The sequence below is a fragment of the Scophthalmus maximus genome, chromosome 18 (assembly GCF_022379125.1).
Source record: "Scophthalmus maximus strain ysfricsl-2021 chromosome 18, ASM2237912v1, whole genome shotgun sequence".
Classification (NCBI taxonomy): Eukaryota; Metazoa; Chordata; class Actinopteri; order Pleuronectiformes; family Scophthalmidae; genus Scophthalmus; species Scophthalmus maximus.
The window spans coordinates 13807301-13828094 of NC_061532.1; the positions used below are offsets into that span (position 1 = coordinate 13807301).

The 20794-nt window shown below is 45.4% G+C and overlaps 1 protein-coding gene across 2 annotated transcripts in view; it reads right to left on the minus strand.

The window, feature by feature from the left end:
• Positions 1–2310: 2310 nt before the first annotated feature.
• Positions 2311–20794, minus strand: part of LOC118290421 (glutamate receptor ionotropic, kainate 2-like) — a 56271-nt gene continuing 37787 nt past the window's right edge. For both annotated transcript variants that reach the window (XM_035618094.2, XM_035618093.2), the window contains exons 7-16: positions 20120–20263; positions 19142–19249; positions 18910–19023; positions 18627–18833; positions 17912–18135; positions 14147–14265; positions 12978–13195; positions 11875–12100; positions 8362–8612; positions 2311–5382 (exon numbers count right to left, since the gene is read on the minus strand). In XM_035618094.2, coding sequence (XP_035473987.1) covers positions 5218–5382; positions 8362–8612; positions 11875–12100; positions 12978–13195; positions 14147–14265; positions 17912–18135; positions 18627–18833; positions 18910–19023; positions 19142–19249; positions 20120–20263 — 1776 coding nt within the window. In that variant the 3' untranslated portion in view covers positions 2311–5217. The remainder of the gene's footprint in view (positions 5383–8361; positions 8613–11874; positions 12101–12977; positions 13196–14146; positions 14266–17911; positions 18136–18626; positions 18834–18909; positions 19024–19141; positions 19250–20119; positions 20264–20794) is intronic.

Here is a 20794-nt window from a genome sequence, read left to right on the forward strand (position 1 = left end):
CGGCGGAGAGCCTCATGCAAACACACAGGTAATACACTCAGCACCAGTTCTTCCAATATTCTATCTCTGGGCAGACACATGCCACCAGTGGGCAGGGTCCTTGTGCGTATCAAATCGTCACTTTTCAACCCAACAACGCCTGCACGGCTCAGCCAGGCGCCGCAATCCCCCCCCCCCCCCCCCCCCCCCCCTTTTTTTTTATTGCACTTCCCCAGGATTTCCTATTATACATGCCGAACTTCACAGAAAGGAGGACCTGAAATGTGTACGGTGGGGGAATCATCCACCGCAGGCAGAATACTGCTGCCGGCTGTGTTGATAACAAATCATTTAATTATTCATGCAGACCATGGAATGGAATGATTGCTCTGCACTGAGGGGAAGGTGAATAAAGATGTTAAATGAATAGATTTATGCCCCCCCCCCCCCAAAAAAAAGAAAGAAAAGAAAAGCAACAAGTACTTTTGCTGTCAGCACTTTAACTTTGGCCCGATTCTGTCTGCTTTCGTGAAAGTTCGCGCTGATGTTTGAGATTTCAAATTAGAAATTGGAAGCCTTTATTATCACTGTACAAGAGACTAAATTAGAGGAGGTATAAAATCAAGTTAAGAATCTGATGAAGACACAATCGATACTCTGAAACAGAAGGGTGGTTACCTAGTAGCTGTAGCACAGAATGGATATTTCGCTTACAAATTATGTGAACGTGTATGTCGAAATATCGTATTAATGAATTGGTTGAGTTTAGACGAGTTATAATGGCCCAGAGAAATAAACTTTCCTTATCTATGAATCACACCAATTGTACATCTTTTACATGACTGATATTTCCAAGCGTCTGTATGTGAGTTAGCGATTGTATTGCATGTGAGTGTCTTGCACCGCATCTCATGGAAATCCATCCACAATTCGGCCGGCGGCACCAGAGGAAGTCAGGGTCCCCTGGGGCTTCATCCTCTGGGCAACATGGACGTCGTCCGTCCGTCCATCCGGGAGTTGATGAGATATTCCACTCTGGAATGACCAATCGGCCCAAGGTTGGTCATCAATAGAGCCAATGTCGCTTCGCGTGGCTAATAAAAAAAAATCTGTTTATTAACACAATGGCCCAGATGAGGAATTTCTGTTTTATGGTGACTCAACCAAAAGAAATACGCTCTAAAAATAATATAAATACCTATTTGAGCCTGGTCATCGATTTGTGACGCTTCACACTGCCGAGAGATACTAAAGGAATAGATACTACCTGTACAAATTGTATGTTCAAATCCCTGATGATATATTCTGTCATATTGCCCCCCCCCCCCCCCCATGTACATAATGACTTTACAAGTACATGCACTCGCTTCTTGTTCCACTGACAGAAATCAAAGTGGGCTTACATGATTCTCACTGTGGAATCCTGAATTATTTAACTGGCTGGGAAATGAGCAGCGGAGTACATTTCCTCCTCCACAGAAGCGTCCCTGGCAGGTGCTGTTAGCCTGTAATATCTGTGCGACAAGCCAAAGTCACATTCAGAAGGCAATTTTCTGTCCGCACCGCAAATCTCGGCCATTAATTGCCTAATGAACAAGATGTTATCCGAGGACACCTTTCCAACGACCACTTAGGAAAAGAAGGAAGAAGAGTTAATATGATGGAAATAAGTGTGACAGGCTAAACGGTCCCCGCTGAACGCGCCGGCGCAGGCTCTGACCTTGCCCGTCAATACGGAGGGCAGACAGGGCGGCCATTCATGTTGTGGCGGCAGAGGTCGGCCGGCAGAAACAGTTTTCATCATTACTCCCAGAAACACAGAAAACAAAACAAAAAAAACCAAAACCCCTCGTCAGAAGCGCGGAGCGGTCCGACCGCCCGCTGCCGTCTGTGGGAGGGAAATAACAATGAACAATGAAAAAAATCCGAGCGTCAGAGAGCACGGAACATTTTCCCTTTTTGCTTGACAGGCTCTGCCGTCTCCTGTGGATCGTTGTGAATTATATAAACTTGCAGTCATTTGGATTGCTGTGATTTCACAGAGATGTTTTTCGCGGTCAGAGGAAGTGGTGCAGGGAAGGACAGCTGCCCAGACATGCTTACAATCCTGATCTGATTCGCAATTCAGCAATTACCTAATGTGTTCATTTAGATCATACAAATCAACTCTTTGGGCATTTAATCAATCGGAAGAGAGGCTGGCATCTCGGAATACTGCACAACCCGATGCTCAATCATCGATGCACTTCTAAAAATTAGACGCCAAAGGACATAGTCTGTCTTCGGCTCAGTTCTCGCCAAAAGAATAGCAACGACATTGTACAAATAATATAAGGCATCAAACTACAATGGTGACATTTTTAATGACATTACTTGTAAAACCTTGCATCAGTGTCAGATAATTGTTTTTTCCCCCGACAGGACAGCAAAGCCTTTGTGGTCGTTTCCGATGGATGTTTCCGGGTGTTCGATCGAGTTCAGCTTCAGCGCCAGTAGATTTAGCTGCAGGTGGAAAATGACAAGCAACACTGGCAGAACGCCGACGCGTTTCTTTCCTCAGTCAGTTTCCACAAATGTGGTCCCTTCGAATGAGTCATTAGCTTTATCCAAAAAGAAATGTTCTCTTTGAAATCCTTGGAATAACAGTTTAAATGATTTAGTGAGCAAAGTGAGGGCCAGTGATGTACGGACCTACCAAGTATGTGCTTGTCATTTCACAACATGGGACAGAGTCGGCAGGCGAGAGGTGCGGCGGGGCCGTGCGTGATTGGTGTCACTTGGGCGAAGAGACGACATGTTTGGAGACAACTGGTGGACACATTTTCCCGCTTCCGTCCGTCGGCCAATCGTCAACACCGCAGCCCCGGAGCTGCAAAACGAGTCCACTTGACTCAAGTGACGCCAAGTGACGCCTGGCACGTGAGCGAAGACACACAGGCGGCAAGTTGCATCGACTTACTGCGGCCGCACCGTGGCCTGTCAATTTCATTCTTGACCTTAGAAGAGTCTGCAGATGAAGAAAAAAAGGGGTAAAAAATCACCAGAGTTTCCATTTAGTAGCCAAACTGGAGCTCTCAATCATATTACGTGATCTTCATCAGCGGATGGATTTGCCAATTTTTTACGAGCACAAGCATTCTCTCACCTCATGTTGGCTCAAAAGTTGAAATAGACAAAGAAACGTTGTGACAATTGAGCTACATCCGCTGCTGCTGCTGATGATCGTCCGGTACGACTGAAAACTCCAGAAACAGCTACTAAATGGACCTTTTGGTGTGTAAAAAAAAAAAATCTACATCTTATCATATCATTTCTGTCCATCAGTGAGTCCTAAAGGTGACATTTCTGAAATAAGTGAAACACGTCGTATTATTTTTCAACCTGTTTCAAATACAAATCGACTTGTTCTTTTCTTTTTCTTTTTTTTCTTTATTCAATCACAGCCGTCGGGCCTATTCTGTCTCAGTTATAGATAGCGACACAAAGTTTTTAATACATTTTTGACTGGTATAGAAAATATGATGGCCTTATCGATACCCTTATGCATTGATACCCAAACTGAACAGGATACAGGATTCATTATTTTTTTAGAGCTCGCCCGATAAATTAGCCCGGCCGATATCATCTTATAGAACATATATTGGTATGGATGTGTATAACAGATGTCCTACTTCGTGTGAATCCACATCTAAATTCATGTTATGTGTTTGGGTTAAGACGGTTACCGTTGGCTGATATAGCTTTATCAGTATTGACCCCGAAAACCCCCAGTATAGGTTACAGTGTATTGTATAATCATAATTATATATCATATTATTATTTTCACTAGTTTCAAAAAAGTAAGACTTGCTACTTAGATAAAATTAGATTTTTTTTTCTTGTGTCCTGAGGCTAAAATGCAGCGTGAACATCGCAGCCCGATATCTACAGTTTAACCCAAGCATATTCTATGTCTTACATGGTGACTCACCACAGCTAGTGTTACAGTCAGTGATCATTGCTGCTAGTAGGACAGTGTTGACGGCGGCAATTCCTCAAATGAGTCACCACCCTTGCTTTACAGTTACATTTCTCCTACTCACAAAAATCCACCACACGTTCCCCTCAGACACTACGAATCACAAGCCCCACGAGACGCACGGAAACAAAAAAAGAAAAGAGGACTGAATGTGTGGATGAGAACCCTACACAGCAGAGTTTGAAGCCCCACGTCAGAGTTTTAGGGGCCGAGTTGGTACCTGCTACATATTTTATCCACGGGAGGGGCTACCATGATACAAAGTACTACAAAACTTCTTGTTCTGGTACAAAAAAAACAAACTTTTTTTGTAGAAATACTGCATTTTTAAACAACAACTGATACAGATTGAAAACTGCAGACCGTGTGCAAAGACAGACGTGGATGAGGACTGGGGACAGGATACGTCGCGTTTTTTTTTAGAGGCTTTGAATATAATAGACAGGATGGGAAGTTCTTGTACAATGGCAGAACTTTGGCACGGGAAAGGCATCACAGAAGAAAACGATGGGTATTCAACAAGGTCAGCGTGGAGGAATCATAACTAAATATCACTTTTATACATCAGCTCATGGCAAAACCGTTCGGGTCGGTCTGCCGTTTCCCCTTTGTTGGTGTGCGATTAGCGTTGTTTGCTCAAATCATTGAAAGAAACTCAAGCCACTGAAAGGAGGGACGGAAGGACGGGGGGGGGGTCACACCCACATGGAGGTAAGACAAAAGGGCATTGACATCAACAGAAAAAACTACATCTGGTGTTACTGTCACAATAGAGTCTTCCCTTCTGCACAGGTGTCGAGTGTCACATGAGCATGTGTGTGTATGTGTGTGTGTGCATACATGTGTCGTGTGTGTTCGTGTGTGTTTGAGTCCACTTCTAGCGTGGAACAGACTTATGTTTTTTTTGTTTTTTTTAATCCCCAAACCTACTTGGATCATCTCAATTTACACAATTCAATCAGCACAAGCCCACGAGTCCTTCCTCTCCCAGCTCCCAATCAGAAAGTGAACGTCACAGTGAGGCGACACTGCTCAGGCCTCTATATTTCCACAGGAAACATCTGTCTACAATAAGCAAGTGGGTTCAAAAAGGAATCCTGTTGTGTTTGACAGCTAACTTCAGTTTGTAGGTTGTGTCAGCATTAATTTGACCCCCCCCCCCCCCCACGCGTTTGTTTACCGCAGTGTGTTTTTTCGGGGGGGGGGGTTACGTTGGGCGCTCACGCCATGGTTTCCTTTCCCGGGAGTCTCCTGTCGTTGAACGTGTGCATGTTGATGACCTCCTCCGTCTTGACGATGACGGGGGGCTGAGGCTTTTGTTTGAGACGGCGTTGGCACTTCAGAGACACGCGCAGCTCGTCCATCATGGCGCTGCAGAATGAACGCTGCAGGAGGCAAATGGAAAAGGAGGGAAAAGTTATGGCTGGCACCACATTACTCAAACCAACACGACTCTACTGTACACAGCCAAGACTGGCATTTTAGTTAATACAGAACATTGAGAAGACATTTGTCATTTGCTTTGCAGCGGTTTCTCCAAGGCTAGACATAACTGTGTAGAAAATGTGATGAAAATGTATTTGCTTATAAATTACAAACATTCATCTTAACACATTGAGGACTGTAAATTATTAAAAAAGATTTTTCTTAGCATTTGTTTGCGTGCTCCCGGGTCAGATCTGTGGGGGCCGTGGTGTGCGCTCATAGTTTTCATATTATTTTTTTTTACCACTGGGGGGCATTAACATTAGATTTCAATTACACTTAAAAAAATCATTTCATCTTCACATTAAATCAACATTTTCCAGAACTTTACATGGAGCCCCCCTAGAAAAAAATTCTGGAAAATATTGAAGTGAATCCGTACAGCAGGGAAATCTTCTGGGGAGATTCACGGCGTGCGAACGGGCGCTCTGCCGAAAATTTTTCCCGCTGTCGAGGACGCGCCTGACTCGGAAGCGCCTGACTCGGAAGCGCCTGACTCGGACAATCTCCTGCTGTGTTTGTAAAAATGTGAACGGCTACGCCAATTTTGTTCCCCGGACATTTTCCAGAGGTCATGTCTGAAAACAGCACATGGTTAAAGTTGGTGAAATATCCCTTTAATGCTGCCCTCAGTTGAAGCCAGTGCACGCCTATAATCCACCCACACAGGTGTTGTCTGATTTCACCTCTTCCCTCGGTCGCTGTGGGCGTGGACGCGTCGGGTTCGACTGACAGCTCCGCGCTCCTGTTAGTTTGGTAGCACCTGTTTGGGGCGGTATGACTCGCCGAACCCGTCATCACTCTTATTGGTGCTTAGACATTTGCTACAGCGTCGTAAATTCCCACCAGGGCTCCGCCCATTTTTTCTCTCCCTGACCGGGTCCAATCGGCCGGAGCGATTCAAAACTCCTGCGTGGGCGTGTGGAGGCTCGACGCCTCAACGTTGTAAAAACTCAAGACGAAATAACGTCGAACCGGTTAAAAATAGACAATGTACATATTTTTATAAACATTTAAAGGTCCGATTTGTCCCGGATTTCTCCCCTTTTCAAAATTTCCTGACACACAAAAGGTCTGAATGTTGCTCCAGAGCCTTTCGCTCCCTGCCAAGAACTAAAATCCCGAGCAAAGCACTTGAAATGTTAATGTGCCCAAGAAAGGAGAAAACGTTCACCTCAGCAGATGAAATCCCCAAAAATATTGGTACCTTCTTTCCAAAACATCAATCACCCACTCACGCTGACACGAGTTACGTAACATCTGCAACGGGAGCCTCAGTTTGTCCCTGCATAATGCATGTGGGGTGAAATCCTGCAAAATGCCAATATGCTCGTGCGCCAACGTCGCCCAAGACAAATTCACATACATTCCCTCACTGATTATGCAAAAATGTAATTCAGATTCTCGGAGGGTGTAGGAGGAGGAGAGAGCAGATATGAAGGGGGAGGGAGAGCATTAAAGTATGAAGCTATTATTTTTCTGTTTGCGTGGGTGTGTCGAATGGATATCTGTGGGTGGCTTATGCACCAGGTATTTTTGTTTATTTCTCACTTTTACACATGTATTTGTCTGGCATGTGAATGAGGCGTTTTGCTCACTCGCGAAGATGAGTGATTGGGGAAGTAGAGGGGGGTCAGGAGGGGTGAAAAACGATGAGGAGGGATATGGATTAGACTGATGGGGAAAAGATGGAGAACAGGGGTTAGGAAAAAAAAGATGGTGATGTTTGGGTGAAGGAGGTTGTCAGGGCTGGAAAATAGAGAAGGAGAGGCTTGTTGTCAGCATGTAAATTACCAGCACCTTAGTCGCCTGGAGACTGTGGCATTTGCAAATTATCTGAATATTGTGACCCAGTCTTGCGGCTCTTGATTAATGATATCTAGGATGTGCTCTGAAACATATGCAGCCTGTGAAAAATAAATAAAAAATAAGAGCCAGAAATTAAGTACCGTGGCAACGTGCCGTTGAGCTGTAATTCTGCGCATTTGAATAATTAAAATACGCTATCAAACCTAATTTCACAATTACCTGGAAACATCATTGCACGAGTTCAAACGCAACTAAATGCAGACTCCACACTGCGAGGGGTCGTGTGCACAAAGGACAAAAAAAAAAAGAGCAAAACATAGAACAGTCTGAAGTTAACAGAAAACTAACCACAGAGGCAGATGTGTGAGCATGTTTCCATTTCATACGGATCATGTGATTAACAGCATGAGCTCACTTTTGTTTTTTTTCATTCTTAAAACACATCGAAAGAGTTGCTGCAATTGTTCCGTCGGCTCATGATTGTGAAGAGATCCCATCCTGATGTGATACCAAATTAAGAAAGGTGGCATGTAATGGATTATAAAGATCAGCAGATGCTAAAAAAAAGCAGTCTGAGTGTCAAGCAGGGTGTTTTTTCTCGGCGTACATCTGCAGAACGTAGCAGTAAAAAGACTGGAGCTGTTTTCAGACACGCGCTGAGGTCCGAACATTTTCCCGAGGGTCCGTATGTGAGAAGTTCAATGTCCGCCAAATGTTGCTCTGGACATTTTTACAGGACATTTTCCGGTCAGTGGCTGTCGGTGAGCCCATGTGTAAAACAATACAGCAGGAAAAAGATTCAAGTGCAACCAAGGAATCTCTTCGGGGCCAGTGTGGAGAGGAGGAACAGTTGGAGTGATCCAAAAAACCCTTTCATGGTAAATATGCGTGCGAGTGTTGTATCAGTGTGAGCTTAATCCTTTCAATCCATAAAAGTAAAATAAGACAATTTAACGATGAGAGATGAGTGATAAAAAGATGCACATCAAATGACTTGGATAGAAACAACCGCCTTTAAGGCTGCAGGATCTTTGATCCTTGGCAATGAACGAGAAAGAAGACGGCGGTACCTTCTCCAGCTGTGCGTTCTGTTTGGACTTGTAAAGGACCTCGCCCACAGCCACGAACACTGACAGCACCAGTCCCGCGGCCAGCACGATGAAGATGCCGCCGATGTTCTGCACCCCCAGAGCGCTGGCCTCTTTGCTCTCCTCTTCGGGACAGCCGTTCCCCCGCCACCACTTCTCCTTCATCATGTGCAGCTTCCCTTCCTCCTGCAGCTGCAAGATGGCTATTGTGATCTTGTCTCTGTACGGAGAGCCTGCGGGGACAAAAACACAACAAAAGTATGGACTAAAAACAGATTACGCCCAGTATATCATTGTCATTACGGTATATATGCATATTTATACCACTAGTGGTGGGTGTAGGAAACATGCTCTGGGTCGCATGTGATCGTATAACGCGTCATGTCATTGTTGGCTGCTTAGAGGGAGTTTTTTTGTAAGTCCTCCTTCAAATCCCACTAATCCCTACATTCACAGAGTGATTCCAAAATTCTCACTCCTCTCCGCGCCGTGCGAATTGTAACGCACAGGGAGTTGGCAACAAAGACGTGGCTTTGTGTCGCCGAGCTGCTGTTGACTCTGACGAATTAGCTGCTGTTTGCACACGCTCTCGTGCGCTATAAATGGGTGCACATAAACAGGCAAAACAGGGCAGCCCAGTGGGGTGTGTGTTACATGGGCGCATGTGTGTTTGGGATTATAGCGTGTATACCGGAGATAGGGTTTCTCCATCGGTTGCGTTTTGGTGCACGTCGATGTCACGTCGAGTTAAAGGAACCCAAATCCATAGACAGTGGGAAGGCGCCAGAATTAGCGACAAGGCATTAAAGCGCAGCAGGTGCTGCCGTGATCAAAGTTGGAGTAATCGGTGCAGAGTACCCGAGTGGGGTCGTGTTCCTTTCCTATCCACAGCGTGTGTGACACAACACACACACACACACACACACACACACACACACCCTGCCCCAACCAGGCCAAGAGAGATGAATACTAACTGTGAGCATTCGTGTGGCATTCAAAACTGCTTTCAAAGCAGTTGTGTGATAACAGAAATAAATCATAGTGAGGACAATTCGTACATTTAGATGAGACACTGGTAAAATGTGAATTTTTTATCGCGTCAACGTAATAGAAATCATTTCACAAACATGGGAACATTCGGTGGAGACGAACTGAATCTGGTAGCAGGCAGCATCGCTTTGTCTGCTGCCCCGGAACAGTGTTTGCCTGTCAGCCCCTTTAGTTGATTCCCTGTCTGTCTCATCTATCATTTATCCATCGCCGTCCATCATCCCTTCATTTCAGAGTCTCTGTGTATTTAGACTGACAAAAGGGACACGAGACAAATACTGAAATATACAAAGGATGCAACTGATCTTTGAACAGCGCGTCCGTGTTCGCGTCTTTGTTCACAAGCAGTCATGCGCTTTTCTTTGCGACGTGCAGTGTGAGACGATACCCCCGAAGGGCACAGGTACATCCATAGATTCTGTGCATGTACAGTAGACATGTAGTGCTCTGAACCCGCAGTCGTGTTGCGCATTTGAAAAGCATATGCGTGCTTCATTTGAAGATGAGAGATCTATCTGATTCTGGCTCCGCTCATATTTCAAATGATTAATGATGGCCTAACAAAGAAGGCCTCGGATACATGCTAATAGGACGGCTCCTTCGAGAGGAGGATATCCAGTGCGGGTCCCGGGCGAATGGAGGAGCGCTGTGCTCGACACACTGTGCATACACAACTACCTGACAGATGTTCGACACCGGAGGACATCCATCACTCCCACACTGTCTGGCTTCAAGTATTAATATGATCACAGTTTAAGTCGATAGCCGCATTTGCGTTCCGGGAACAGGACGTGTGAAAACCGACAAGCGCTAAATGGTCAAGACTTATTATACGGCCTGCTCTGGTTTATTGCTGTAACAGCCCTACAGGGAATGAGCTGCTACACAGTGCTCAGCGGGGCAAAAGTTATGGGCTAATGGTTGACGTGCAGGCCGAGGTCTTCACGGGGTTTGGGACAAGGACACCAGGAGAAAGCCACCATCGTAAAAATAAATAAATAAAAGGATTCCCCCTCTTCGGAGAGGACCGCTGGCACGAAAAACAGAACTCACTTTGAACTAATAAAGTCATTATCTCCAGCCCTCTCCTATCACAGGGGAAACATTTTACAGGCTATAATCAGCTTTATTTCTGAAATACTGAGCAATGAACATCAGGGTTAGAGATTGAAATGAGTTAGTGGGCCATAATAAATTTGAAAGAGGACATTTGAAATCATTATTTTTTTTTACGCATTTGAATACTAAAGCACTTATAGCTGAATTAAAATGATTTGGGCTATATTTTGTAGTCGTATATTTGATGCACTGCGCCGCACAACATGAATGTAAAAAAGAGCCGATCTGTGTCCGAGGCCTGTGTCCATCTCAAGGGCGTCGGCGTAAGTACCCCTGCACTTGCGGCGCCACACTGGGACTATATTTCACGGCATCACCTCGGCTTTGTTACGGCCGCGGCATCTCTGCAGATCTATAACTGCCTCGTGCTCATCAGCAGCACCCTCGCTCCAGATGTGGATGGCCAGAATTAATCCTCTATATTTTGACGGCCTTCATATCGCTGATGATAGATGTGGCCGTTACGGCGGGTCGCAGTGCTCTCCCTGGCCTCGTCATGACTACTCTGACCTCCGTGACACCGGGACCGAAACCATCACCAGCCCATCACCGTTTTTTTTTTCAGCCGAGGTCCTCGGGAGTGCCAGGGTTGTGAAGGAAGCACATTTGTTAAAACTCTGATATATGATACGGAATAAGCACCAAAACTTTGGGGCGAAAAATAGCCGATTCACGGTATTATTCGATAAAAAATGATTGGACAGAAATGCTTTAAAATGTCAGGAGTTTTGTTTTTTTTGACTGGAGCTGGGGGAAATAAGCAGTTCAAAACTATTCTTAGGGATTGTTTTATACTTTCTGAAGCGCTTTGTTTTCGTACAAACACATACAACTCAAACTGTGTCAAGTATTTCACAGGGAATTGCACTAAATTAACATTTTGGGTTTGTGCCCACTTGCCTAGTGTCAGCTCATAGAAGCCTCAAAGGTATTTGTTTAACCGATTTTTTTTGCTTCTGTAAATAATACTGGGGGAAAAAATCATTAAGGCTCGAAAACAGCAACCCCATACTAACTTAGAAACAGCTCGATCGGTGCATGTTTTTTGAGCCCTCGGCACATTTTAACCTTGTCCATAAATTCAACCTCTTCGGGCCATTCCCTTTTAATTAAGCTAAACCTTTTACACCTCACTCTGTCCAGCCATTATATCTGTGACCCCATCAATAAGGGTCAACCTTTCCATTCTCAGGGCTTATCCATCATCCATACCATATACCTGTATCTGTCACACATAGTATCTGCAGTATGTCTCTCTTCGACTCAGGGCCATTCAAACATTTTACAACACAGCATGCGACGAGAGAGGGCTTTGAGGTCATTTACCCATCGGTGTTCCCACTCCATAGGCCTTGGAGTCCATGAGGCCTCCGATCTGTGTGAGGTTGCAGTTGCGCTGGGTGACAAACTCGATGGTGGTGGACTCCATGAGGAAGGCGTAGTCCGAGGTGAGGGCGCGCTGGATGCCCTCGTCCACGTCCTTCACCATCACAGATTGCCTCCGGCTGTTCATGAACTCCCACATCTTGTCGTAGGTGGAGATCTTCGTCTTCTACGAAGTCACCAGAGAGAAGGGGCGGAGTCAGACTGGAGGCAGCATTACGAATAAACAGTTCTTATAGTCATTAAGTTTCCTCGTGTAACTTTTTTTTTATTTTGGCTCTTTGGTCAATGTCATGCAAAACGCAGCCACCAAACTATTCTGAGAAACAAAGGAACGTTGTGTGAATATTTCCATGAAAAACTAAAAGGAAGTTAAGATCCTCGATATTTTCATGAATTCAAATTCAATTTTTTAATTGTATTTACATTCTGTTTTTATGCTTAACTTGGTGTGAGGGATTCTTCTACAACTAGTTTTTACTTTTTATTTAAGAACGGTATTACGTTATTGGTAATGCTGCTGCTTTATGCCTAATGTACTGGTGGCTTTTATTGTGACATAAATGCAATTAGATTTTTTAATAATGCATCTACAAAACAAGCATTTCTTTGAAGCTGGATCAATTTAAAACAGTGCATGGGAAAAAAAAGAGAAAAAGGAACACGATGGAGCAGCAACACAAGTAGTTAGACGAGGATTAATGTGCAACTGCAACTTCTCAGCAAGCCAACCGACCCCAGAGCACAGTGGGGTGCTTTTGTGTGAAAAATGACTTGCATGCTGTGCATAGTGAAATCAGACACCAGCCGCAATTATCATCGACTGATTTCTTGATTAAAACAACATGACTTTGTCTGGCTGCACCGTAAACACAGGTGGCTCCTTTGTGTTGTATTAACAGACAAAGTGAGCGCTCGAGCAGTATTTGCTGCATTGTTTTTAAAAGTACTTAATGTTACCATACATAACCAAATCTTAAAGATTACAACTTTAAGAAGTGCAGAAGAAAAATTCCCCATAAACGCAACCATGGCGACCCGGCTACCTTGAAGAAGGTCATGGTGGCACCGTCCTCCACCACCCCATAGAGGATTTTTGTCTGTTTGGCCAGGTCATCGGCGGAGTCTATGGGTGACTCCATCCTCTCCACGGTGAGGAAGGCCGCCAGGTTGGCCGTGTACGAGGAAATGATGATGAGGGTGAAGAACCACCAGATGCCTCCCACTATTCGAGTCGAAAGAGCCTTGGGCATGAGCTCTGAGCCTGGTGTGAGGGAGGTGGAACGGGGTTGAATGTTACACCGCAAAATGTATTCATCTCGGCATTATCCTCATTGTGATTCTGATCTTGTATTTAATTGTTTACTCTGATCGTGCAAAAAAATAAATAAAAAAACAAGGTAAGATTAGTTACTACATAAAAAGAAACTTGTTTCAAGAGCTCTCTTCAAGTTTTTAGCCGAGGCACAAGTGCCAGGCGCTTCAAGATCTAATCACTTGAGAGGGAGCTCTCAAAACAATACGATTTGCTGATTTCAAACAAGTGAAATTATCTCGTCTCAGTCGCAAAGCGAGTGTCTTAAATAATGCAGGAGACACAGACAAGGGCTGTTCAAAATGTTCCCCCGGGGAAAAGGGGATTTAAATAAATCAATCAAATCAAATAAACACATTGAATATTGATCAATCAGAATGGCGGGAAGAAGCGACAGGCTGTTTGGGCCAGAGAGTCATGTACCCAAGGTAACCTCGCATCCTGACTCCACGCCCCACTGATCTCTAGGGTGCGGATGGGCCAGGGGCAAGAGGAGAGGACAGCGGGTATTGTAGCACTATCGCTGCGGTAATCAACAGCAGATTTGTAGACTGTTTGAGCTGCTGCTGATAACAAAAAAACATGGCAAAAATATATATTTAATTATAATCTCGAAAGCTGGGTTTTAAAACAAGGGTGATTTGGTTTCACTCAAGTCGAGACGGGATGCTCAAGTCCCTCTTAGCCACATTTACTGTAGCTTTATTCTACATTCCTATGAGGCAAGTTGACTAAATTAAAAAACCATTACATGCACATTTACTCCAAGTTCCGTCTGGACCCCCAAGAGGTCTCTCTGTTGCCGCTGGCGTGTATAAAGCAACCCATCCCTCAGAGACAGTGGGATATAGAGAGCTCAAGCTCCACAGAGCAACAGCAGCCACAGGCTGAGGCAACTACCTTGCTGCATGAGAGCCCCGACTCCAAACCAGAAACTATTGAGCAGCGTAAAATTGTTTTCCACTACATCCGAGTCGGGGTTGCACGGATGCGGGTTGTACCACTCGTAAGGGCTAAACCTATGAAGGAGAGAGCACAGAGACAGATATCGTCAGCACACAGAGCGAAGAGCAGTGTTGCAGATTAAAACAGCAGATAAAACACACAGTTTTACGATTGCCGAGCAGGAACGAGGGGGATGTGAACGTGTAGGAAATCCTGGCCTCGGGGTCGGCGCTTCAGCAGAGACCAAAGCAAATCATTCGGGCTTTTGCTGAGATCAACTTATTGGCATATTCAAATGCCAACAGTTTATTGTGAGAACAGATCAATAGGCTGGAATAACACTGTCACTGGTGATAATGTGCTAGTGCGTGATGATCTTTGGAGCTCATTTGGATTCACTGAATCAGGAGCCTTTATGCGTTTTCCCCCCCTCAAGCAGCTGCGATCGCCATTACTCTGCTGACGCCACATCCTCCCTCACCCCACCGACGTGGGAATGGCGCTCTCCCTTTTTTTCCTTCTCATTCCCCCAACAGCCACCTCCGTGCTTCGCCTCCCTCGCTGCTTTTCCCATTTTCTCACATTCCCCTCACACCTTCATCTGAGCTCCACATCCTGCACCGTTCCCACTCCAACAACCTACACCTCATTTTTCCTCCAGATTACCTTGCTTTCCCCTATGAACCTTCGTCTTTCACCCCCCCCCCCCCCCCCCTTCCTCTCGCTGCTTGCCTCAGCTGATTGTCAGTATCTTCAGGTCAGTTGTGGACATTTCTCATTTATTATCCTAAGCTAAAGTGGCATGGCATTAGCGCGGGGTGATTGGGTTTGCGTTAAGCATCAGGGACTGATTGAGCTCGTGCTGAAGTGGTTGATAGGGGGAACATTGCTTATGCAGAGTTGAGGGGCCCATCAGGTGAGGCTGTTTAGGAGCTCTTCCCCCAAAAATGCCGCATTCCGACAGGCCTGTGGGCGAAGTCTATAAAGGCTCATACAGAAATCATACACACCCAGTGTTTACGAGACAGAGAGCTGCATTTCATTTTATCAAATATGTTATATAATGGCCGTTTAGTGATGTCACTGTTTACCACACTGCCTGACTGCTGAGCATCTACTCACAGATATGTCCTTTGATCACTCTTTGTTGTTCCATCAGCCTAATTAACAGCCTTATTTTACAAGCGTCGTGAACATGGCAACATTTTTGTCACATTGCTCTTCCTTTACAGTGATTTCCTACGCCGTCCCCTTGAGGATCATCTATGTGGTCGTGGCTGCGATGACACACCATAATTCCTCCCCGTCAACCCCGTCAGGATGCCTGATTTACTGGAATGTCAATGAGCTCGGTCTCCTTGGAACCGCGGGCGACTGAAATGGCCTTGTGGAGCTGTGCGGAATGCAACGTGTGTGCGCTCGCATGTGTGTATATTTTCATGCCTAGGTGCATCAGGCCGCTGCCGCGTGAATGCTTGTGCATGCGCCTTGATAGCTGTGTGGGAGTAGCAGCTCTGCCTGGTAGCAACATGTATATTTCCACTGGCTCAATCAAATGAATCTCAAAGTCAAATATTTTCTGCGATGATTTATTTATGTCGCTCTCAGATGTTGCATATAATGATTAGCTGTTGCCCGGGGCTAACGACGGGTGCCATCAGATACAGTATGTGCTCTTGGTAACATGGTGGGTGTAAATCTATAAAACACACACTTGATTGGATTGTGTCGGTGTCGACATGCGTGTCCTGCATGCACGGGGCCCGGCGCCTCCTCTGTTTGACCTTTGCCTGCAGCTGGCCCGTATTCCTGCGGGCCGTGTTCTGCACACCGATCACCGGGAAGACAGGGATGTGGAACACGCAGACGTAAGGTCACCTCCTCACAACGAGCATGGGGGACATGTCGAATTGCACACAGAATTCTAAAAAGGATTCTTCCTCTCCCCACCTCTCCTGTTCCCTTTCCCCTTCGCACGTCCCCGGCCACAATAACACAACACGCTCCCTCCATTAACTGTCTGTTGGATTCAATTACTCTGGCTGGCTTTATAGATCTGTTGCCTTTCTTCTCTCGGGGCGTTAAAATCACAGGAGCCTGGGACTCCGACGGCGAAGCCGCAACAGCTTGTGACTACATGTAAACATGCTACAATGCAATTTAAATCATCTATCCTTCTCGGCAGGTAGACATTTTCTGCTCCGGAAAAAGGTTCTTTTTGCGATCTGAAAGAGTATGATTTGTTATGTTAACAAAAGTGAGAAATCAATTTATCCACAAACAGAGCTGGAAACAACCACTGAATGCAATGTTTTTCTCTGGAGCTTGAAATGAGAGAGAAAAACAGTGTGTTTTTTGGTGTGGGAAGCGGTTCAAAGATGTTGTGAATCCCTGGTGAGACTGAGGTGTTTTATTTTGCAAAAAAACCAAAACGGGGACTACATACACTCGATCCGCTCACTCTATTTGTAGGGGATTAAAGGAAATAATATACTCTGCATTTGGGGTGATTGAATAATCAATCGTTGGCGCTGCAATCAATACAACAATTACGAAAGAACCAGCTCGGTGACCTGTAGAGAACACTCAACTTCAGGTTCAAACTTTGCTGAACATTTTTTCAGTCACACGAGCACAATTCATTGCCGTGGTGTGCACAAAGACACAACGTATGCACGCAGACAAGAGCATTATAATATAATAAGAGCACCAATGCCTTTTTAATCACTACCAGAAGAAATCAGTATAATTGCATGCTTATCACTTACCCTGACACACTGTGGAAACAAATGGCTATGAGTCCAATTTGCATATTCTGAACTAACTTAGGTGACAGTTGCCGCTTTCCTCTCATGTGATCATTTTGCCGGTAACATTCGATGAAATGTGCATTAAGACTAAGCCTCCCGGGATCAAAGGAGACGAAAAGGGAGCCCTGGGGCTAACACACATCTCTCTACATCGCTCATGCATCGGAGGTTCAGGGGAGGTGGGTTTCACCGAGCTAGGGTATGAATTGCACTCGTACAATGTCAGCATTTAACTCTGACATTTCTTACGGCTGATTATTAATAGATGCAGAACGGGAACAGTAGCTGGTTTTTACATTTCGTGATTCTTGTGCAAATCTTGTGAGACTCACACCAGTGTTTTTCCTAATCGCCTTAGCTCATTCACTATTTCTCTTTCCTCAAAACTACTTTAACTTTCCGCAATGATTAATATATAGCAATGTATTTTCTGAAAATTTGAGATTCGCTGTTTCGCAGCCATTTCCTTAAATGCACAGCGAACGTCTACTTGCATTTCTATTTTTATGCGATGATAACCAATTATGACAAAACTAAAGTATCTAAAAAGCTATGGTATTCTTTGGGAAACGATTAACAGTAGTGTAAAGCACAAGCAAATGTGCAAACACATTGGTATTGGTCCCTTATTGTAACATATTTTTTGTTGTGGTCTAAAGCTACATCACAGAAATTCATTGGATAAAGAGGCATGCAGTGCCACTTGCAAGAGTGCTTATTTTTTCTACCAGTCACAGCTTGATGGTTTTTCGGTGAATGAATTACCCTCTTCAGCTCCTGAGGGAGCAACTGCTATGTTACTGTGGGCAGGCAAACAAGTAGGTAAGAAGGAATTGGAGGGAGGAAGGAGGAGGAGGAGGGTGAGAGAACGGAAAAAAAGGGAAAGGGAAAGGAAGGGCTGACATGTTACCTGGCAATGACAAACAGCACACAACTGACACCCAAGCAAGCCAGCAGAATATACATCCAGATATCGGGTGAGAGGGGGTTGAGGAAGGAAAAGACCCCGGGGTTGGTGCCGTTGGGCTTGCGGTACAGGATACTTATCCCCAGCGTCATGAAGGGCTTGGAGAAGTCGATGACCTTTTCTCTGACGTAGGTGATGGCCAGAGGGGCCACTGCCAGGTCTGCTTTCTGCAGTGAGATAACCGGGGAGGCGAATGTTGTTTGTGAGCACACCAATGAAAAGAGGAGAAAAGAAAAAAAGATCAATTGAATTAACATCTGATTTCTGTCAACGACTGGTCTGGTCAATATGTACAGGAGGACGAGCCGTGACAGGGGGGAGAGAAAATAGCCGGGTCATTACTTCGGCTAGATAAATAGGTATGGAGGCAGAGTTTTTCAGGAAATTACAGGTTGTATGTTTGATCCTTCCAGTGTGGTGTCAGAGGTGAGTCCCTGAGGCTGCAATTTTGGGATTAGAGTAATGTGTGACGAATTAACCCCCTGTCCCCTCTGATTTAAGATTAGCCATTCTCTGTTGCTGAGCGCTTGCTCTGAAATATTTTTTGCATAAAGTCGTCCAGACATAATGGTCTCATGTAATGTGCATATCTGAAGTATCTGAAGATTTCTCTATTTTTAAAAAATGTCTGTATTTTACCAATGTACCAATGACTCACATGGTCGATGAGCTCCCGCACCATGCCGTTCCATTGGCCCGTGCCCTCGTCCAGCGCGCCAAACTTCCCGTCCTCCACTAATCGCACCTCATAGCGGAAACCCAGGATGGTAGAGAGCTCCCTCAGCAGGTCAATGCAGTAGCCCTCGAAGCGGTCGTTCCCATACAGAGGCTTGTCTGACTTCTTAAACATCACATACGGCTCCTCCTGTACAGGGGAAAACGTGTTTATTTGTTGACCGTGTGTATACTGCTGTGTTCTTATTTTATTTGGCTGTGTCTACCAGTATGGTGGATACACGCAGGGATTTGTTAGCCAGGGAGTCGGTGATGTTGGACGCCTTGCTTTTGTGAGTTTCTGTCATATTCAGACCGCTGGGAGGATCCCATGTTCCGATCTGTTGAGACAATTCAGTGTCAACTCTACATCGCCCCGTCTTGTCTACAGATAGTAAAATAGAACACTCAGGAGCATCCAGACGCGTGAGCATCAACAACATCCAATGTGTGATACACCTTTTCCAGCCCGTCCTCCTTCAGACTGATCACATCCAGGTCGAAATCTGTTCTCAGCCCGTTGCTCTTGTTGAAGAGGACGCGTCCTGTCAAACCGTCCCAGTGAGCCTGCAAACAATAATATACAGCACAATAAAGTAGAAATCCTCAGCTTTCGGCGCAGTCGTTCCATTAACCTCAAGGTATCGTCTCTTCTATCGACGATATCAATCCAACCTCTAGCCATAAAACCTTTTCTATCCCCAATTATGGATTCCAGCTGGCGCTCCCCTCACTGTCCATCTCACCAACATAACAAGAAACAATAAAGAAGCGAGGAAAAGAAGAAAGTTTGACACGTAAACACTTCATTATGCATGTGGTTCATTGTGCTTGAAGTTTTACTTCAAAGTCATTGGAGGAGCAGACGGGCATGGAGAGTGACAGCAGACACGGGGGGGGGGGGGGGGGGGGGGGGGGGGGGGGGGATCCAGCTACCACAGTGGCCCATTCTGAAAATTACCTGAAATGATACCATCCAGAGAGGTTCGCAGAACAAAGCAAGTGGCTAACCCTGACTCGAGTTAAGGAGACATACAGTGGCTTTGATGTAAACACGAGAGGAGATGTGCAGGGAGAGTGCGCGGCATAAAGAGAAAGAAAGATCACAAGGAAAGCATGTAGTTATTCTGGATTATGCGGTGGCAATTTAGATTCAAAAATTGATGATGATTTTTTTGGGGGGGTTGAGACTGGGCAGAAAACTTGTTTGGGGGTGTTCATATGAGCTCACCAAGATTACGGTTGTCTATGAGAGAAGAAGTGCTCACTCTGAAAGCCATAGAGTTCAATGAAAGCGATTCACAAAGGAAATGCGAGCAAACAAAAAGTGATTTGCACTCATCAATAAAACACTAAAAAAGGCCACTGGGTTCAGCGGATTCCACAGGTCAGCGGTCAAGACAGAATGCGTAACTGACGGTAGCGATGGACACGTACCTCTTTGATGAGGCTGATGAAACGCCCGCCGAAGCGCCACGGCTTGTGGCGATTACACTGCAGCGAGCTGACGGTGATCTGCTGCGATTGCTGCACTGCCACCGCCACCACGTGCACGGCGTCGTACATCAGCGCCGCGTCCGTCTGCAAACAGGAAGGTAATGTTATTAGGCATTTTATAACACCTGCCGATGCCTCTGTCCACATGACCTTTAATCCGTCCATTTATTCACCTGCTGAGGGAACATAAGAAACTGTGTGAAGTCTCGGGTGACTTGCTTTACTCTTTAGTCGGGACAAGAGAACATAAATTAGGAGTAATGCCAGCAGTAAATGCCCCGCACAAATGGCACAGTGTCTCAGCCTGTTAGTAAAAATACCCGAGCACAGTCTGAGGCGCCGAGAAAAAGCTCCGCCAGGGAGAGTCTCTCAGTGGAAGGCCGGCCTGTCAGTGTGAAGACTAATGGTTCCTGATGGGTGTGCCTGTTCCCCAGAGAGAAGGAACGCAAAACAGGCGCCGGGTGCAGACGGGACAGCTCTGACGGGCACACTTTCTACAACATGAATACACGCACAAAAGCGCAGCTGGGAAACATGGTACATCCACATAACGCTTGCAGTTAGCCACCAAAAGGAGTCAATGGTGAAACTCCGATTTCACACCCTGATATGCTG